This window comes from Panthera pardus, unplaced genomic scaffold (assembly GCF_024362965.1).
Source record: "Panthera pardus isolate Hobbes unplaced genomic scaffold, ASM2436296v1 HiC_scaffold_6, whole genome shotgun sequence".
Lineage (NCBI taxonomy): Eukaryota > Metazoa > Chordata > Mammalia > Carnivora > Felidae > Panthera > Panthera pardus.
The window spans coordinates 28987155-29006644 of record NW_026526991.1 but is presented as its reverse complement, the minus strand read 5'-3'; the positions used below and the strand labels follow the sequence as shown (position 1 = coordinate 29006644).

General features: G+C 36.9%; 1 protein-coding gene across 2 annotated transcripts; it reads right to left on the bottom strand.

Annotated features, from left to right (window-relative positions):
- Window positions 1–2291: 2291 nt before the first annotated feature.
- On the bottom strand, window positions 2292–10376 carry KERA (keratocan). Of its 2 annotated transcripts, none has more exons than XM_019446413.2 (3): window positions 10138–10376; window positions 7757–8650; window positions 2292–3520 (listed from the first exon to the last, which is right to left on the bottom strand). In XM_019446413.2, the coding sequence occupies exons 2-3, from the start codon at window positions 8640–8642 to the stop codon at window positions 3354–3356; spliced, it is 1053 nt and encodes a 350-aa protein (XP_019301958.1). In that variant the 5' UTR covers window positions 8643–8650; window positions 10138–10376; the 3' UTR covers window positions 2292–3353. The 2 variants fall into 2 exon arrangements, with proteins under 2 accessions (XP_019301958.1, XP_019301959.1); XM_019446414.2 differs by lacking the exon at window positions 10138–10376 and adding an exon at window positions 9923–10103.
- Between the last annotated feature and the right edge of the window lie 9114 nt (window positions 10377–19490).

The window sequence follows — 19490 nt, the reverse complement described above, 5'->3', positions numbered from 1 at the left end:
AAATTTTTGGAACGGTAAACAAAATCTAGAAAATTTCACCTAGATATTTATGCATCTGTCCAGACCCCTTGTTTTAACCTTAGTTCTCATTCGACAGCTTACATGACATCTCTTGGATGAATCAAAATAATTTCAAACAAATTGCATTTATTTATTTAATTTAACAGTTTATTTACTTTTGAGAGGGAAGACAGAGTGCGGGGGGAGGGGGTGGGCAGAGAGAGAGGAAAACACAGAATCTGAAGCAGGCTCCAGGCTCTGGAGCTGTCAGCACAGAGCTCGACATGTGGCTCAAACTCACTAACTGTGAAATCATGTCCTGAGCCGAAGTCAGACGCTTAACTGACTGAGCTACCCAGGTGCCCCCAAACTAACTGCATTTAAAATCAAACTCATGATCTTCTAAGCATGTTCCTCTTAGAAAATGCACTGCCATGTATTCAGTTTTGCAAGCAGAAACCTTAGCACTTCCTCGCTCTCTCTCTTATCTACCCAATCAACCGCCAAATCCTGACAGTTTTACCTCCTAATTCTCTCACATTTGTGCATGCCTGTCCTTTTCTACCAACACCATCAGTGTCTTTATACTCTAAGCTACCTCCACTTTTCAAATTTGTGCTGTAAGACTGAAATCCTAACTGATCTACTCCTATCTGGTCTTAATCCCCTCCAAATGGTTTTACACACTACAGAAAAAAGCTTGCGTATATATGTATGTATATGTCTATGTAGATATATATTGCATACAATAATAATAAACATTCATTTAGCACTTACCATGTGTTCAGAAGAGACACTTTACATGTTCTAACTCATTTAATTCTAATTGAATACAGGAGGTACTATTATTTGTCCCCATTTCATAAAGGAGGAGAGCTTGAGGTACAGAGAATTTAGAGTCTGACTAGGACCACTTAACTGGAAAGCTGGGGTTTGAATTCAGTAATTTTAGCTTCGATGTTAATATTCTTTACCACTACATGATACTAATCTTCAATGAACATAATTCCTTCTGACTTAAAACACTTCAGGTAACTTCTAAATTATTCCTGGAAACTACAGTGTCTATGTTCTGCCTGAAATATTCTTTTTTCCCATCAGCATTGAATACTTCTCATTCTTTCTTTATATGTTTCCTTAATCATTACTTGTTTAAAGAATCTTTACATCAAATCAGTATTAATAATTCCTTTATACCATGTGGCTTTCTGTTAATAGCATTTATCACAGATAACATTTTATATATTTTTGTGACTTATTCACCTAATTGATGAACTATCCACTATAGTATAAACTATTACATTCCCAGTGTGTAAGATAGTCGGGTGTGTGTGTGTGTGTGTGTGTGTGTGTGTGTGTATAGTACTCAATACATATTTTCTGAGATAAATAAAGAATAAAAAAGATGGGGAAGAAGGAAGGAAGAAGAAAGGAGGGAGGGAAAGAGGGAGAGAGGGAGGGAGGGAGGGAAGAAGGGGGGAAAGGGAGGCAAGAAGGAAGGGAGGAAAAAGGGAATTCTTAGAGTTGAAAAGGTCATAAAGGAACATATTACAACCTTGCTTCCAGATCAGGAATTCCTTTTATAGCCTTTGTCTTGAACCATTACTCATTCTCAGTTTGAACAGTTCCAGTGGTGGGTAACTCCATCTCAAGAAAAGTTGCTTTTATTGTTGGATGACTCTGAACAACTGTTTGAAAATTCTTCTTTAGCTAGAGCTAAAATATAGCTCCATATACATTTCACCCATATGTTCTACTCTTCATTTTGGAGCTCCTGGAATTTTAGCCCCTTTTTCTATGGCAAGTTTTCAAATATTTAAAGTTCTTATATTTCTTTCAATATATTCTTTTTCACCAGCCTAATGATATCTCATTACTTGTATTTTCATGACATAAATTTCATAATTTTCTTTATGTGCTTTGAAGTTTTAAAAAATTATTCCTAATGTCAATTAATTTCATTTCTCTCCTTTAGCCAGCATTTTAAAAACTCTGTTCAAAGTAAGTTAATTGGTTCTTCCCTCCCAACCCCATATAAGTTTTGTGTGTGTTATGCTCTTTTCTTGAGAATTCACCTTATAGAATGACATTTTAAGTTTCTGAGAAACCTTGAAATAGCATGTTAGATTTTCCTTACTCTGATGTTTCACAAATGTATATGATCACTTTTCTAGGGAAATACATAAAATTATATAGAATATTTCAGAATATTGTTTGGAAAATATCTAAAGTCATGTATGAATCTCTATGGAATATTTATTATTTAAAGATATGCTTTATGAAACTAGTAGTCTAATGTAAACGATACTTTATTACTTAATGATATCCTGGGTTATTCCTTTTTAACTCATGAGAAGTATGTGTATTATGTTAAGTGATTTGAGTATAATTTTTTTCTTATGTTTTCAAGAAGAAAAGGAAAAACAAAAGTAGGGGGAAATATATTTGCATATATTCATGGTAGAAACATAGAAATTATTGTTACTTAAACACTTTTTATTAAAATATGTTCTTAATAAAACTTGTAACTAATGCCCTTGAAATAAATATTTGGGTACCATTTTGTTAGAAAGCATTCACTCTTTTTATTTAAAAAATCCAAAACCACTAGCGAATATAAGAGCTAAACAATTTGCAATTCAAGTGGATTTCAAATGTTAAGACACTAAGATTCTTTCAGAAATGTGTTATAAGAAATGTAAAACTTAGTACTTGGTTTAATAGAGAGAGTACACTGTACTATATCTAAGAACAGCAGCTATAAAAAATAGTAGTGAACTGAAAATTGATGTTGCTCTGTTATTTGGTATTAAATGACTACAATAAGTATTTAATACATTTTATATCCATTCTTCAGCTAAATACCAAACTTATACCTACAAATACTATGTAGCAATCTGCAACTAATTATGATGAAAAAATATCTCATTGTTTCAGTTTCTTACAGATCTCCTTACCTCCTGTTAGATTACTGTGCTTCTACGATCAATATAGTATCTGCATATGCAATTTTGAACATGCACACAAATATGGCTTTTATATTGCATGACAGTACAATTGCATTATTTGATATGAGTAAGCTGTGAAAGAGACAAAAAAGAACTATCTTTGAGTTGATAAGTTGACAAACTATCTTAACTCTGTGTCTGTTATATTAATTAAAGAAAAGCTAACCGTGCTACATATCGTTGGTGAAAGCGTCTTTGAATAGAAAACATAAGCTTCACAAACAAAAATGGTGGCAAGAGAGCACCACTGGAATGTGACTTTTGTCTTAAAGTTATGAATAGTGACCAAATTTCATTTCAGAAATATTAGCCCATGAAACCAATTTTAGATTGTTAAAGATGTGTTTAAATAATGACAGCCTGAAGGAGCCTGAAGCAGGTCATTAAATCCATTGGGATTGGTGGTTTGATTTCATTTCCATCAAGACGGAGGTAGCGAAGGTGAGGTCCATAACCGAAGGAATCTTGTTCTCCAGGCAGTATGGTAGGACATATTACAGAGACGTTCACATCTGTGGAGACAAAGATGGCATGTGTGAATGAACTTGAACAGAAGTGACCGGGGTGGGAAGACCAAGAGGCCATATGCAACAATCCTGTAGAGGGCCTAACGGCCTGATCTATCAAAGTGCCAGATACAAACGATTTCTGTGTAGGTTGGAGATTGTGCACATCTGTTTTATAAAAGTGACCCATAAAAATGTGCAGTACATATACATATATATATATATATATATATATATACACATATATACATATAGTGCACATATATATATATATATATATATATATATACACACACACACAAAATAATTCCATATTCAGTTATACTTTGTGCAGAGCACTAGAAAGGACATACTGTTAAAATGTGATGGAAATAAAAGCATATAAGATATACCATTTGTTTTTGAAGCTTCCAGGTGAGATAAGGCATGCTTAGACTACTATAAAATAAGACAGGTAGTATTTAGAGCATTAGAAGTAGAGACAAAGGTTCATAGAAAGAACACATAGGTGCACAGGTAGATGGATGGACAGATGCATGTGTAGGTGGAAAAATCAGTCTATTATTAGGGAAAGTGCTCAAAAACTATCTTAAAATGCAAAATTTCTAATTAATAGTGTATGATGAGTTTTAAAAAGTACATTTAACCTAAGTTTACATATGTAACACTTATAGAAAAGAATTTTGGATCTTTATATTCGTGTATTTAATTAGAAAGGATACATTGCCAAGAATTGAATTGCAAAGAATTCAAGCCAGCAAACATCCCATGAGCCTTTTCAGATGGTTAGGATGTGAGAAATCATGCACCTGCCTTGGACCAGAGCCTTTGGCATCAATGACCATACTGAAATTTAAGAGTATTCAGGAAAGAAGTCCTGTTAAATTAGCAAAATTCAGACAAGTGTGCGCATTAGCTGATTTCAACCATGAATCTGCATACTGCTTTTAAGTCTCATAAGAAACTATTTTGAGGAAAGGGTTTTCCCTTAGAAGATGAGACCCACCTAACTTTGGCAATGGCCTTCCTTTGAGCTTATGCCGCACGTGAGATTGCTTTACTCCGATCTTAGGTCATCTTGTGAATTCAACTTGCTAAAAAATAATGACTCATACTTGTATAGCCATTTGTGTATATAAAGTTAGTTTTTCACATGCATTATCACCTTAACATCACAGAGGCTTTATCAGGCAATATGATTATTCTCCCTATCTGGGCATAGCAGGAATAAGTGGTTCAGACAGTTAAGGTATTGCCCACAAGGTATTTTAGCAAGCAAATGCCAGAGCTGACTCCTCACCTTGTCCTTTTCCTACTACATAGGGTCCCTTGCCTGTTTCTCTTTTAATGTCTTATCATTCTTATTACCCTTATGCTCCATAATCAATGCAGGCCTGAATAAATACAATGTGAGAAACAAGAGTTCTAAAGGTAGTTATAGTTTCATAAATTAATTATGGTGTTTCTCAGAGAACACGAAGAAGTAACTTATTTGAATAGTTGTTGCCAAATTTAAAGTCCTTTAAATTGTTCAGAAGAAATAAATATTTCCATCTTTCTCATAAGAAAAGGTCACTGTACCATAAATTCTAAGAACTCTTCATATAAAAGGTATGTTTCTTGGAAACCACTTTATTAACAACTAGAGTAGATTATGCAGCCAAAAGAAATAAGTACTTTAGCAGTTATTACAGCACAGTGTGATATAATGGATATAATCATGAGCCAATAATTCTAGCCAAGGAAATTCTTATTTTGCACTTATTTTCTGGGAATATAGAAATACCATACCTGATATCTACATTAAGAAACAAATAAATCAATTTCTCTTTGTTGACGTTGTTGCTGTTAAAATTACTCTTATTTGCGTTGGTAGAAATTTTTCTAAAGTCCTCTAATCTGGAAATTGAAGACAAATGAGCTGGGACTATACTGTGTAGTATATAGTATACTGACGAGTCCTGAGCTCAGGTTCTGGCTATTATATTTATTCTTTGTCCTTGAGCAAATATTCTCACTTAGTTGATCCTCAGTTTCTTCTTTAGAAAGTCTTAATGCTACCACACAAGATTTTTGTGAAGATTAATTTATTATTCTCAAAGTGTGGCCCTCGGGCCAGCAGCATCAGTATTTCTTGAGTACTAAATTATTAGGCCCCATCTCAGAGCTAATAAGTCAGAAAATGTGAAGGTGGGGCCATCAAGCCTTATTTTACAAGCCTCCCAGATGATCCTGATACATGCTAAGGTATGAGAACAGTTGAAGAATAAAAATATATGAGAAAACATTGTAAAACTTAAAAAAATGTCAGGGGATGGAGAACAAAATCCTACCCTTCTTGGTATAACTTTGTGTAAATATGAAAGTTCCTGGAGTGTGTGCACAACTGTGTGTTGTATTTTGCTATTTTACTCCTAAAGACCCTTGTCTTCAAATTCTCAGGGGAATCCCAAATTCACAAACAGGGATCTATGTGGAATCCCTTTATTTTTTTAAAAAAAAAATTTTTTTTAACGTTTTACTTATTTTTGAGACAGAGAGAGACAGAGCACGAACGGGGGAGGGGCAGAGAGAGAGGGAGACACAGAATCGGAAGCAGGCTCCAGGCTCTGAGCCATCAGCCCAGAGCCCGACGCGGGGCTCGAACTCACGGACCGCGAGATCGTGACCTGAGCCGAAGTCGGACGTTTAACCGACTGAGCCACCCAGGCGCCCCTGGAATCCCTTTAAATTCACTTCCCACATCCAATGTCCACAGGGCTTTTGTTGCCAGTTAAGGGATGCACCTGTAGAAGCACAGAACTTTCATTAGAAAAAAAAAAATGTATATATTAGGTCAATATGGCTGTTGTGTGATCCGGTTCAGTGAAAAAGATTCAGCAATGAACCTTTTTTTATGTTGCATCTTTTGCTTTTGACTACAGGATTAAACAATGTGTCGCATCGCCATGGAAAAATGTGGCAGCAGCCTTTGTTAAATCCGAGATTATATGCTCAAGTATGCTGTTAGAAAAACCCCAAAAAGAAAAAAAAAAGAAAGAAAAGAAGAGAAAAACTTGATTAACCGAGCAGTTCCCAGTGGAAAAAATAGTCTATTCTTATAAATAGGATGTTTGTGTGATTATTTGCTTAAAGGAAACAAGTGAATAATAACCAAGTGGTACAACCTTCTGACAATTATCTGTTCTATTTTCCTACAAACGGACTGATTCACACTTTAGGAACGTATTTTCTAAGGTTGTTCAGGAGAAGTCTCCTCACATTCTCTTCCTAATGGGCTTGTGCCAGGATTGAGGATGCATGGGCAGGTGCCAGGCTGGTTCCAATGCCCATGACGTTGTACACTTCTGCACCGGGGTCAAACTGGTCTCAGTGTGATTGTGCAGATGCCAGGTTTGCATTTAGTGTCTCCAGCTTCTTTCTATAACCATGTGTTTCCTGGGTGACACCTCTGCCTCCAAGACACTCTCACTCATCCCTCTCTCCCTTATCAGAAACTATTTTCAGGAAAGGAGCAATTATTCTACCTTGCCGATTGCCATGAGTCCTGAGAAGTCACCAACTTTCAGGAGCATTTGCTTCTGTTTCTACTGAACAAGGTGTTAAACGGCAGCACTAATTCCTAATGCTTGGTCCGCAGGGCAGCAGGCTCAGCCCCATTTGGGAACTTGTTAGAAATGAAATCTCACTCAAGTCTCATCCCGAATTACTCAATCAGGAACCATGGCATGGAGCCACAAACCTGTACACTCTAAAGTTCGAGAAACCCTGTCATCTAAAGCAGAGTCTTTAATTAAGGTGGTTTCAGGCACCTGTAGTTTTTAGGACCGAGGTGCCTTTCTGATACCTCCTAAATCATATTCCTCCTATTACTATTCATGAGGTCATTTGTACTTGGTACATTTTCCTAAATAAATCTACCCAGTGAAGCATGAATATTGGACTATCCCAGGAGTAAAAGAAGATACATTCAATTTCTCCAATGGGTAATCACCCTTTGTAGAATACTAAGGTCCACTTTTCAATTTACAAATTGAAGATTAGAACTTCCTTGTCCATTAAGATTGTGTGTGAACAGACAAAACGAAAATACTGAAAATTGAAAAAAAATCTGAGGGCATATTGGTTGGTGGCAGATGGTGGGGGGGAAGCCCAACACAGTTACTATTCTGAAAGAAAACATAGAATAAGTTTAATGACCATGAGCATTTTAATCAAAGACATACCCTGACGATTACTTACTTTTAATTTTGTTATGGTCAAGGTGAAGGTGCTGCAGGTGAGCACTGATTCGAGGGACTTTGGTGAGTTGATTGTGAGATAGCTGAAGGTCTAGTATTGAGGATACATCAAAACCACTAGAAGGGAGACCTGCATCTGACAATTTGTTGTGGTTTAGTCGTAGGAAGGCCACTTTAGGAATCACATTAAAATAATTTTCTGGTATTCCTTCGATAGAATTGTTGTCCAAAAACAGTTGCATTGTATTGGCTGGTAATCTCGGTGGCATATTCCTTAGAGCATTCTTGGCCATGTTTAGCTGCATTAGGTTCTTGAGTCCCTTGAAGGTGTCTCTTTGAAAGGCATTGTCTAGTAGTTTATTGTGCTGCAAGTCAAGAAGGGTCAGGTTCTCCAGATTGCTGAAGGTCCCTTGAGGGATTCTGGACACCTTGTTTCTAGCCAACTGTAATTGTTCTAAACTTCTTGGCAATGGGGAAGGTACCTCCTCTAGCTCATTATCTTCCAGAAATAAGAAAAGCAGCTTCTTTAGTTGGCTCAGGGCTCCTTTTTCAATCCCATAGTTGGTTATTTTGTTCTTGTTTAGATTTATCCATCTCAGCTGGGTGGCATTCTCGAATGGCTTCTCAGGAATGGTTTCTATCAGGTTGTTCTCAAGATAAAGATACCAGATCCTTGAAGGAATAGGAGGGATTTCTTTGAGACCTCTATTTTCACAGTATAAAGCAGTAGGGAAACTAGGGGGACAGAAACATTCCCTGGGACAGTCAAAGTCATGCATAGCCCAGTCCTCTGGATCACCTACGTCATAGACCTGTCTCACACTTCGAGTCCACACAGTATCTGTTATGAATAATACCCAGATGACGAAACAGATTGTGGTTGCCATTATAGTACCTAGGATGGGGGACACAACTGTTAGATACTTGAATATTTTCAACCTGTAGAAAACTGTGTGCTCCAAAAAACCCCAGCAAATATTGCTTCTTTAGGGGAAGGGTAAACACATTTGAACAATTTATACACTAGATATCAATTAATACACATATATTGAGTAGGCACTATATGCAAAGCATTTTGTAAACACTGAAACTCAGTAACTTTTAGCTTCCCAGTTTTAACCCAATCACAATGAAAACCGAGAAATGGAAAGCAAATTTCAGGAGCTCTAAGTGCTTTTCCATTCCAAGCTATTTAATACAAGAAAGTTAACTGAAACCCGCAGTTGAATACAAGAGTACAAAAAATGATCTTTTAATAACTCAGATTGAGAGTCCGCGTTGTTTCTAAGAAGTAAGCATATGCTTTTACTTTTACTCCTAAATGAGCAGAACATCTGGATGAGATTTCCCAGGCTCTTTGGCCCTTGAACCAAAGAAATAGAGAGATCAAAGAACATTTTAGCAGTTTGTTGTCAAGGAAGGTCCTAAGATATGAAGAAAAATGTGTGATTAATCTCTTGCTCTGTTGCTCAACTTCTCCGGTAAGTTGTATATTGGGGTCGGGGGTAAGACTTCTAATATTAGAAGTACAAACTCAAGTTGTTCAGCCAGGGAGTTTGGATTATAAACTCTGTACCACAATGAGGCATATATTCAACTATGGCATTACTGTGGTTGATAAGAAAAAACAAACAATATGTCTAGGTTCAGGTAGAGCCCATATTTTCAGAATGGTTGCTATCAAAGAAAAGGTTAACACTAATTGGTATATGACCATCCAAAAGATATAAACCCTCCCCATTGGATATCAATAAGGTTATGGGTACAACAAACTGTTCTAACAGGAAAAGCAATATATATTTATATATATCTATCAGTAGCATTCCGACCAATGTACATTTAATTCAATCGCTTGGTAATAAGAATAGCATACATTTTGCTAATTTCTTAGGAAAAAATGAAATAAGCATCACTTATGAAATGCTGATCTTTCAATTGTGCCACTAAATTGAGGAAAGTAGCAAGTGCAGAGCTGATTCCACAAGCTGTCACATTTTTTTACGATTGCAGAATTCTGCTCTAGTCATCTTCCAATAGAGACACATTAAAACATTCTTTTCTTCAGAATAGGGATTTTCTTTAGCTATTAAGCCATAACCCTGCCTCTGATGAACCAGAACTTTGAATTCGTAGCTTTAAGTTTTTAAAAAGTGCAAAAATAGTTTACCTTGCCTTCCAGGAATATACCGTGGAGTCCTGTGTCTGGGTCTGAAGTTTGCTAAAACTTAATTAAGGGGGGAAAAAAATCTATGACTAAAACAATTTATTTTTAGTGTATGCTATCAAGCCTCCTATGAGAAAAAATAAAAGCTACTCTGACCGGTCACTGTGAACACCTTTTGATCTATTGTTTCTACTTTGACAGGGCTTCAGATTGCTTACCTCAGCCTTCTTGGATCTTCTTCTTCCCTTTCTATTGGCCACCGCTCATTCACAGTAATGGATTTACCCAGGCTCCACTCTCGTGTTTTTATGAATCCTCCCTCAAATATATGCACCAGTGGCTCCAAAGTTAACCCCTCCAACAACAACAGCACCTCAGTACCTAGGCAGCTCAGCGCAGGAAATTCAGGCTTTAATCTCAGGAGCCTATAACAAAAATTCAGGGCAACTGTCACTCTGAACTCACCGTACCAGAGATGTTACAATGTGCTGGTCTCTAGACCTGTTTAGCTAGCAGGCGACTGAAGGCAGTTTTGATTCCAAACATAACCAAAAGAGATTTTAAAGCAGCTCGTCTCTAGAAAATCTTTCAAAAAAAAAAAAAAAAAAAAAAGAATATGAAGAAATAAATGCTGATGTCCTCTGTTTCTATGGAAATATTTTATGCATTTCTCATATGAAACAGATGTTGGAATTCTAGTTAGATATATTGCGTTTGAGGGTAAGATAGGAAAATATATTTGAAAAATGTAAAAATGAAATCTGAGAGGCTCTACCTATGTTGGCACTACACGTGGTGTTATGCTCTGTTTTATAGAAATAATTTTTGTGTCTCTGTTTCCCATTGGGAGCTTTATTCCAAGTAATTATTAAAATGAGATTTTTTTTCTCATTACAACAGATGTTTTGTATTTAGTCCATTACAAGACATTCTGTTGCGCTGCTTTTTTCCCCCTTTAACGCATAGATCTAAGATAATGTCTTCTAGCTCTTATATTTGAGAGAAAGGATTGTTGTGCCATTGGAAGAAAGGCACAAATAAAAATAATTTTCAGACACTATTCTGGTGAGGGATTGTAAACACGCTGTTTTTTCAAAATTTATCTTATTCTGGGGTCAGGAAGTTTAATTCATGTGATTCGGTCAGCACTGATAGAGCACAGTGAAGAGGAGAGGGTCCTGGACCCAAAAGACCTTTCCTGAACCTCCCGCCTTCTCCCTCCTCACCATCGGCAGGTCAGTTAGAGGTCTGCCGTCTCTCCCAGTACTGGACCACCTCTCAGTGTTGGCCCTACTTTTCGTAAATGCTTACGGAAATGTGAACCTTTCTTTAGTATTAGCCCTATACTCTCAACTGGGAAATTCATTTAAGTTTATGGGCTTTTACAGACTAAGATCTGATTCAGACGTGATCTCTTGTAGCTTTCCAGGTACACTCATCCTTCACATGAGACAAAAAAAATCAAGCGTTATTTGCTTTCTCAAAACAATGATCTCTTCTGCCTATTGCGGTTTGACTTTCCTCTCTCTTCTTTTCCTAAACCCTCAGGATATACACAACAGATGATCTTCAAATCTGCACAGTCCCCTCCAACTCTTTCTTCTTTCTTAATTTTCTCTTTTAGCCAAAATTACTTGAGTCATTTCTTAATTTTATTACACGAATATGGCTGCAAGTTCATTGTAGGAAAGTTACAGGAGCATCCTGGCTGCCTCCACTCTTCATTTCCTGTTTACCAGTGGACCCATGATCCACCCTCCAAAATATGGCTTCTAATCCTTCCGCTTCCCTAAACTTGCTCTGACAAAAATCAGCAGTGATCTTCACTGTACTGATATATTGAAGTTTTTTAGTGTCTGGCTTACTGGGCTTGTGACTTTTAACAAAGTTGACCCACCCCTTTCATTAAATGTTTCTCTTAGTTTCTGTGATATTCTCTCCCCGTTTTCCTTTCCCTTTCTTTGTGATTTTTTTTTCCATTTATATCCTGAAGCTCTCTGTTTCCTGTAACATTTTTTTAAAAGTGTTTCTAGCATTTAGAGCTGCTTGAGATTCTGTCCTCTGCTCTGTGCCCTTCTTGCTCTCTACCCATTTCCTGTAGGATTGGGAAGTTTTAACCATGCCCTCTATTATGATGACTCCTGAGTCTTTATCTCCAACCCAGCCTCTGGAAGAGACGTGCACTTTTGTGTGTGTGTTTACCTGCTTTCTAGAACTCTCCTATTGCATACCTCAAAGGCCTATATCTAAGGTGAAATCCGCTGTCTCCCTTTACTTCTAACTGCTCTTATCATCTTGTACTTTTGAGTGCTTCTATCATCTTGTTCAGTGTCCCAAACCAGAAATCTGGAAATGATTCTTAAGTCTTCCTTCTCATTTTGTGAGCATATGAAAACAATCACATTTTAAGGACCCTGGGAGACATGATATAAATAAAAATGACCATCTACAATGCTCACCAAATTTTGGTATCATTGCTTCCAGACCAAAAGCACAGGATATGCTATCCTGATTTTTCCTATAGCAATCCAATCTACCCTCATTTGATTACTGATTCCTGGAGGATGGGGACTTAAAGTCTTCATTGGAACTGCTTAAGTGGAAGTTCAATAAATTAAATTAAGGCAATGGTGACAATGTCTGAGTCATGCTAGCTGGTATAAGAATTAATGAAAGACTTTGCTCAGTCTTATCTGATTCTGCCAAGAGGGAGAAAGGAAGCCTAGGTGTCATGATGTAGCTTTGGTGTCTCCTCTCTAATGACAGATTGATATTTTCAAAGTCCATGGGGCTTTGGATATAGTACGTGTTTAATATATATATTTGCTGAATGAGTAAATGAACAGGTAAACACAAAAGGCACATGAGTCACTTTGATAGCTATGAGTTTTTTGATTAGAATAGCTATGTAAATAGAAACATGGTGGACAATCTTAGGTAAAACAAAAAATGTGAGGTGGGCCTTTTCTTTTGCAACTTACTAGCTGTTTGAGCTTGCACAGGCTGTTTAACCATCATGAGCCTGTCTACCCATAATGCACCAGCCCTGTTATGAAGGGTTGTTTGAAAATCAAATAAGATAATGGAGGTGATGATGTCAGATAAATGTGGGAAAATTTCAGAGTGAAAAAAGTTACAGCTCAAGAACTTACAAATCATCTCACCAGACTTGCTCCTTTTACATATGAGGAAAATGAGGCCCAGAAATTTTAGCAGACAGTATGATACTGGCATCTTGGCCTAGCCTACCTGAGGAATGTCCTTCTAGAAACTTGAGGTGGGGTTAAAGTGTTGTTATTGCCCTTGTTCTTTTAACCTCTTTTCATCCTTCTAGCACGTTTCAATGTCTCCTATTTGCTTGCTTCTACTGCTTCCTATGAAAAGGAAGGGTGTTTTGCGAAATTGTCTTAGACAATTGAGCCCAAATCAAGAGCTGGGCGCTTAAATGACTGAGCCATCCAGGTGTCCCCCATGGGCATTTTATTTTTTTATTTGAATTTTTTCCCCATGGACATTCTAAAAGAGAAAGCAATACGTAAGGCTATAAAAGACATGAAACTCTAGTGGGATTTCAAATTTATTGGTATGTGTGTCTGACACACCAATTTCAGCAATGATTGGACTATCAGGTGCTCCCAGATGCTATGCTTATGCACAATGGATTGGACTTCTGCTAAGAGAAATAATTTTCTCTGAATAGATCAGTTTTAGCCTTATTTCACTAAACTCTGTGAAATAATTTAAAAATATGAAAGGTATCCAATTAAAATATATAGCTAACACACACATATACATCTATAATATAAAAAATTTTTTCAAAATAGTATGTTTAACATACAGTAATGACACTCTTAAATGGTCAAAACCACTACAAAACTGATAAGATAGAAATCCCCATCCCAACTACTCCAGTGTAAGTCCCATCCCAAGAGGCCATATGTTCAACTCTATTATGGATTTCTTTTAGCTGTAACCCTACTTTTCTTGACTGGATGATTTTTGTTTGACCTGCCAATTTCGAACAGCAATTATTAAAGATTTAGCACATTTGCTTTGCCCCCCTCTTAACCCCACCTGTAGCCATGATTCCTTTCAATAAACCCTAATGCATGCATCTCACCAACTTTGATTAAATAAATATTTACTGCATACATTATTGGACAATATAAATATTCTTTTATGTAAAAACATGAAAAATTATTTTAATTCCTTCATCGTACTACATTTATTTGCTGTATATAAAATTATATATAGCATATTCTACATACATATACAACTATTTCACTAATGTTTTTCTAAAGTCTCAGACAGAATTATAAAACCATTTTGAAGAGTTTTTTCCACTCATTGAGTAGGGGCAACACAGAGTGCCAGTTAAAAGCCAGACCTGCTTGGGTTTAAATAAATCTCTGCCATTTACAAGCTGTGAGACTTTGAACAATTATTTATTTTTACCTTTGTCTTCTCATCAGTTAAATAAGGACGATGGTGATGATGTATTAGTAATAATAGTGATAATACCCTCTCAGAGGATTGTTGTGAAAATTAAGTGAGTTAATATTTTTAAAGCACATGAAGCATTGTAAAAGAATTGATAAAGAAAATCAGAGATGCCAGGTTTACTTTCTCCTGGGAGATACCTCCCTTGGCACTCCATATGCTCTCCCTTCAACCTTCTTTGCTCATGGTTACAAAACAACCCGAGCAAATTTGGCAGATGATAATTTTTAGGTTTTTTTTAAATAGCATATTTCAGTTGTCACACAGTTAATGGGACTATAGTAATCCTCCTTTACAACCTACACAGAGGTGTTATGTTCAATGAAAATAAGATCAGCTCAATTGTATCTTATATAATGGGTATTTATGTGCAACAAGCATTAAAACATTTCTAAGTGAGTCTTCAGTATAAGGTTTCTTCAAAAGTTAACTAAGTTTGCCTTAAGGTGTAGATTAAAACTAACACAAAAATCACCCTGTCACTACTAAGGTACTGCCTTTAAAGCACATTTAGGAAATAACACAATCCTTGCTTTATGGGCCTGTGGGGTCTAACATGAGTGAAGGAAGCCCAGGACCACAGCACTCTCTTGAGAGGAAGAGAGACAGAATGTGAGAGGAGGAGGGGCACACAGAGAGGGAGACACAGAATCTGAAGCAGGTTCCAGGCTCTGAGCTGTCAGCACTGAACCCCATGCAGGGCTTGAACCTGTGAACAGCAAAATCATGACCTGAGCCAAAGTCAGACGCTTAACCAACTGAGACACCCAGGCACCCCTGTAATTTTCAGTTTTCAGAATGCGACATTTCTTTGCTCTCTGAAAACTTTTGAGCATTTCCTTCATCTTCAGTCTGAACTTCTGCAACAATATGCCTTGAGGGGATGTATTCAACACCCAGTGGGTAGTCAAGGAGCCCTTTCAATCTGGAAGTTCATGTGCATATAGTCCATCCATTTTTTTCTAATTTTTTGGTAAGTCTTAGTGCGTGTTGAATTGTCTAAGTCACTTACCGCTTCTATTTTCTTTTCAAAAATTTGTTATGCTTTCTGAAAGATTTCCTTTTATCATGTGACTTTTAAAATTTCTCTATCATGTATCATGTGTATACTTTGCAAACTTGTTCTTTGGTTGTTCCTTTCCTAAAATATTGTTTTGTTTTACGGCATTACTGTCTTCTTTCATCTCATTCAACACAGGATTAAAAACAATAAGGTGTTCCTAATAGGGTGAGTTTTTTCTGCATTTAGCAATAATTTTATTCCCTTTGATTTCTCTTTTTTTATGTTTATTTTTGACAGAAAGAGAGAGAGAGCACAAGCAGGGGAGGAGCAGAGAGAAAGGGAGACACAGATCAGAAGCAGGCTCCAGGCTCTGAGCTGTCAGCACAGAGCCCGATCCAGGACTCGAACCCACAGACAGTGGGATCATGACCTGAGCCAAAGTCAGACGCTTAACCAACTGAGCCACCCAGGCGCCCCTCTCTTTTTGTTTTCTTGGTTTGGTTTGGCCTATAGAGGTATTTCATATTGGAGCCTTTCTTCACGTATATGATGGTGCTATGCTGGACCTCGATGCTGAAGAGAAAAGCATAAGTAATCTTACTGGAAGATCCATGAGAATTGATGGCATGTGTTGGCTAATGACCAGGTAGGTATTGTCCCCAGTGCCCCTGCCCCATGTGCATATTTATATGAAACTCACACGTGTGTGTACATACACCCGCACACAGGATGTGAATCGAAAAGTCAATGCTTAGTCTTCTCAGTGTACTTTTTGTAAGTATGACTTTTATTAATACTAGTAACACTGATTGTTTCTGTTGTTGATAAAAAGCAAGTAACCTTCTAATCATAGGTTAGCCTTTGTGTCTGAAGCACCTGAGGCTGTGCTACCAAAATTGCTCTGAAATTATTAATAAAGCCTGCCACTTATAAGCTATTTATGTTTTGATTCAAGTTTGAGATTTATGACTCTCTAGGGTGCTCTAAGATTTATGACTCTCTAGTTGCTCTAAGACTTTACAAGAAGACTTTCGTTATCTAATCAGAAAATAAAAATAAAGCCACCTCTGTGATTCTCAGATGAGCTATTACTAGGTATCCAGAAGCACGTGGTTTTAGGGTTACTTTCTCCTAGCTTCTCAAGCTCTCTCCATTTCTGGCAAGTTAGCCTTCATATCACTGGTCTTAAGATGAGACTAAGGTAACAGGAGGTAAGCAGCTTGAAAGCCCATCAGTTTAAATCATCTCCAAAACATTTTAGAAAAAGTTTCTTATGCACATTTATTCAGAATGCTGAGAAAACACTGCTAGACTCATGATGTCTCCAGGAACCTTGAGCAGATTCACGAGCACATATGTGTATTCCTAACTTCTTACCAAGCTGCCTTCCAGGTCATGCCCATCAGAGCTGTGCTGTTGCAGTATCCATTCTCAATTGGCTCCTGCTGGTCACATGATGTAAATGACAGTCTGATTGTATTTATACTTTTCCCTGTCAGTTGGTCATAGAGAAAGCCTCGGTGAGGTCATAGGTATGACCGAAGGGAGAGACAGCAGGGCCAAAGGAGGACAACTTATTTGGTCCTATTCCCATTTATATTATATACTTGCTAAATCAGCACTGCTGGGCAATTCAGGTTAGACTAGATAGATAATACTAAGTTTCCGGACAGCTAACATCAATTTGTTCGGTCTCCCCTTGGGTCTAGTTTCTCAAAAAAATAACAATCATTTATTAAACACAATATGCCCTTGTTTGGAAAGCTAGGAGTTTAATTCTTTTATTAAGGCTTACCACACACTGCACATAGCAAACCGATCTGCCTTACGTTCTTTAAACATTATTCTATCTGATGAAGGACAAGTAGCAGGATCACTGTGACCTTATCTGTCGGGAGAGCCTTCTCTTGACATGGGACAAACTCACATCTTACAGCTTCTCAGCACTGAGATATTTGCAGTAATATGTGGCCTTCAAAATTCAAAACTCCTTGTAATAATGGATACATAGTTCAGAAAATTGTCTTCACTTTACAGAAATATCCCCAAACTATACCCTTAAGCCTTTATAATAATAATCAGTGCAGCCCTATGGTCTTCCATTATACAGTTGACCTTTGAACAATGCAGAGATTAGGAGTACTGACCCCCCGTGCAGTCAAAAATCTGTGTATCAGAAGTTCTGAGTCCCCAAGAACTTAACAGCTTGTAGCCTACTATTGACTGGAAGCTTTACCTACAATATAAACAGTTGATAAACATATATTTTGTATGTTGTATGTATTATATACTGTATTCTTATAATAAAGCAAGCTAGAGAAAAGAACATGTTAAGAAAAAATCATAAGGAAGAGAAAATATATTTATGTACTGCACTGTATTTATTGAAGAAAATCCACAAATAAGTGGGCCCGTGTAGTTCATACTCATGTTGTTCAAAGTTTAACTATACTTGTCTCCTGGGTGCTGGCATTCAGGTTTCTAACCACTGTATCTAGCTAATAAAGTCTACCCTCTAGATTGTATCACATAATGTTTTTTGAGATGGTATTTCTGCAGACTCAAATGCGGTACAAAGCCAAGGAGTTAACACAATCCAGAAACAGTATGGCAAAATTATATTGCTATTCCTGTCTGGTGAAAGAAAACAGACCGCTTCTAGTAATTTTGTTTATTGAAATAGGGGAAAACGACATTATTTGGATCAGTTGCTTCATAGAAGGTACTAAGAGCTATAATGATTTGGACCACAGATGGAACAGCAGTTGCGACAGGAGTTGCCATCTAATTAAACTTTGGAAAATCCATTTTTATCCTCTAAAACTATCCTTCCGCCACCAAACACAAATGCAAATCTGCCTGGAGTCATTAACTCTGCACATTTAAATCTCTGAAGGTGGCACTAATATTTCTGATTCTTTTACTGAAGTGGCACTACTATTAATTTTAAATTTTTTATAGTGGTGGAAAGCTCTGTAATTTTCACTTGGTCTTTCCAATCAGAATGGTCCATTTTACGCAGGTTACAGAGCTGGTATGAGAAATCAGTCACTTTCTGAGGTCATCTATTCCAACTATAAGTAAGAGAATCTAGGAAATAAATACAGGAAGGGTTTGGGTTGGACAAAGGTAAAATCTTCACTCTGTCATCTTATGCCCAAACCCTCACTCGTGGACTGCAGAAGTGCCCTGTGTCCCTAGGAATTAGTTTTGCATCAAAATCACATTTTTCCCAACACGTTTATTCTGGCAATGACCTCTGGTTATTTTAGGAGAAGACGAGGTTAAATACATACATACATACATACATACATACATACATACATAAGCACACATTTGTGATATCATTAGAAAGCACTTATTTAAGTCAAGATACCCTCCCTTTGCTTCTGGAAGCTCTAGATCCATGATTTAACTGAGGTGTAAAAATTCAGTGAAAGGCAGAAATTCTCCATCATATGTCATAATGGCTCATCCAAGTCTCTGATGAGCAGTTCTGGAGGGTTTTTTTTTTTTTAATCTTAAAAATCAAATAGCTCCATAGAGGACTTCACATCTCTTTCTTTCCCAGATCTCTAAATCTGAATTGGTCATTATTAAGGTTTTGTTTCTTTGGTTTTGGGGTTTTTGGGGGATCAAACCTTTCTGACTTTGTACTGATCCTGGTATCTATGAATGGATATCTATTTTACTCATTGGTATTTAAATGACACTATTTGATCTTTCTACTCCAGATTGTTCTTCTTTATTGAAACCAGGGAATCAGTTTTCATTACTATGCCTCCAATCAACAATCCATAGGCATCACTAAAGTCTTCTTAAAGATACTGGTACACTCATCCCCAGTGTAAGCTTCAATTTTTGGTGAAAACAAATGGATGTGTTATACATGACAAATACATTTTATCATAGAATATAACTCTTCCATTTTGTGAAAGAATACAGAATCCCATTCTGTAAAAGTTTTGATTTTGTGCCTTTATAATATACTAAGGGATCAACTTCATTTAATGCATCCTTTCATTGACTTCCATTTTGTGATATGGATTTCAACAAACTAAGAGATAG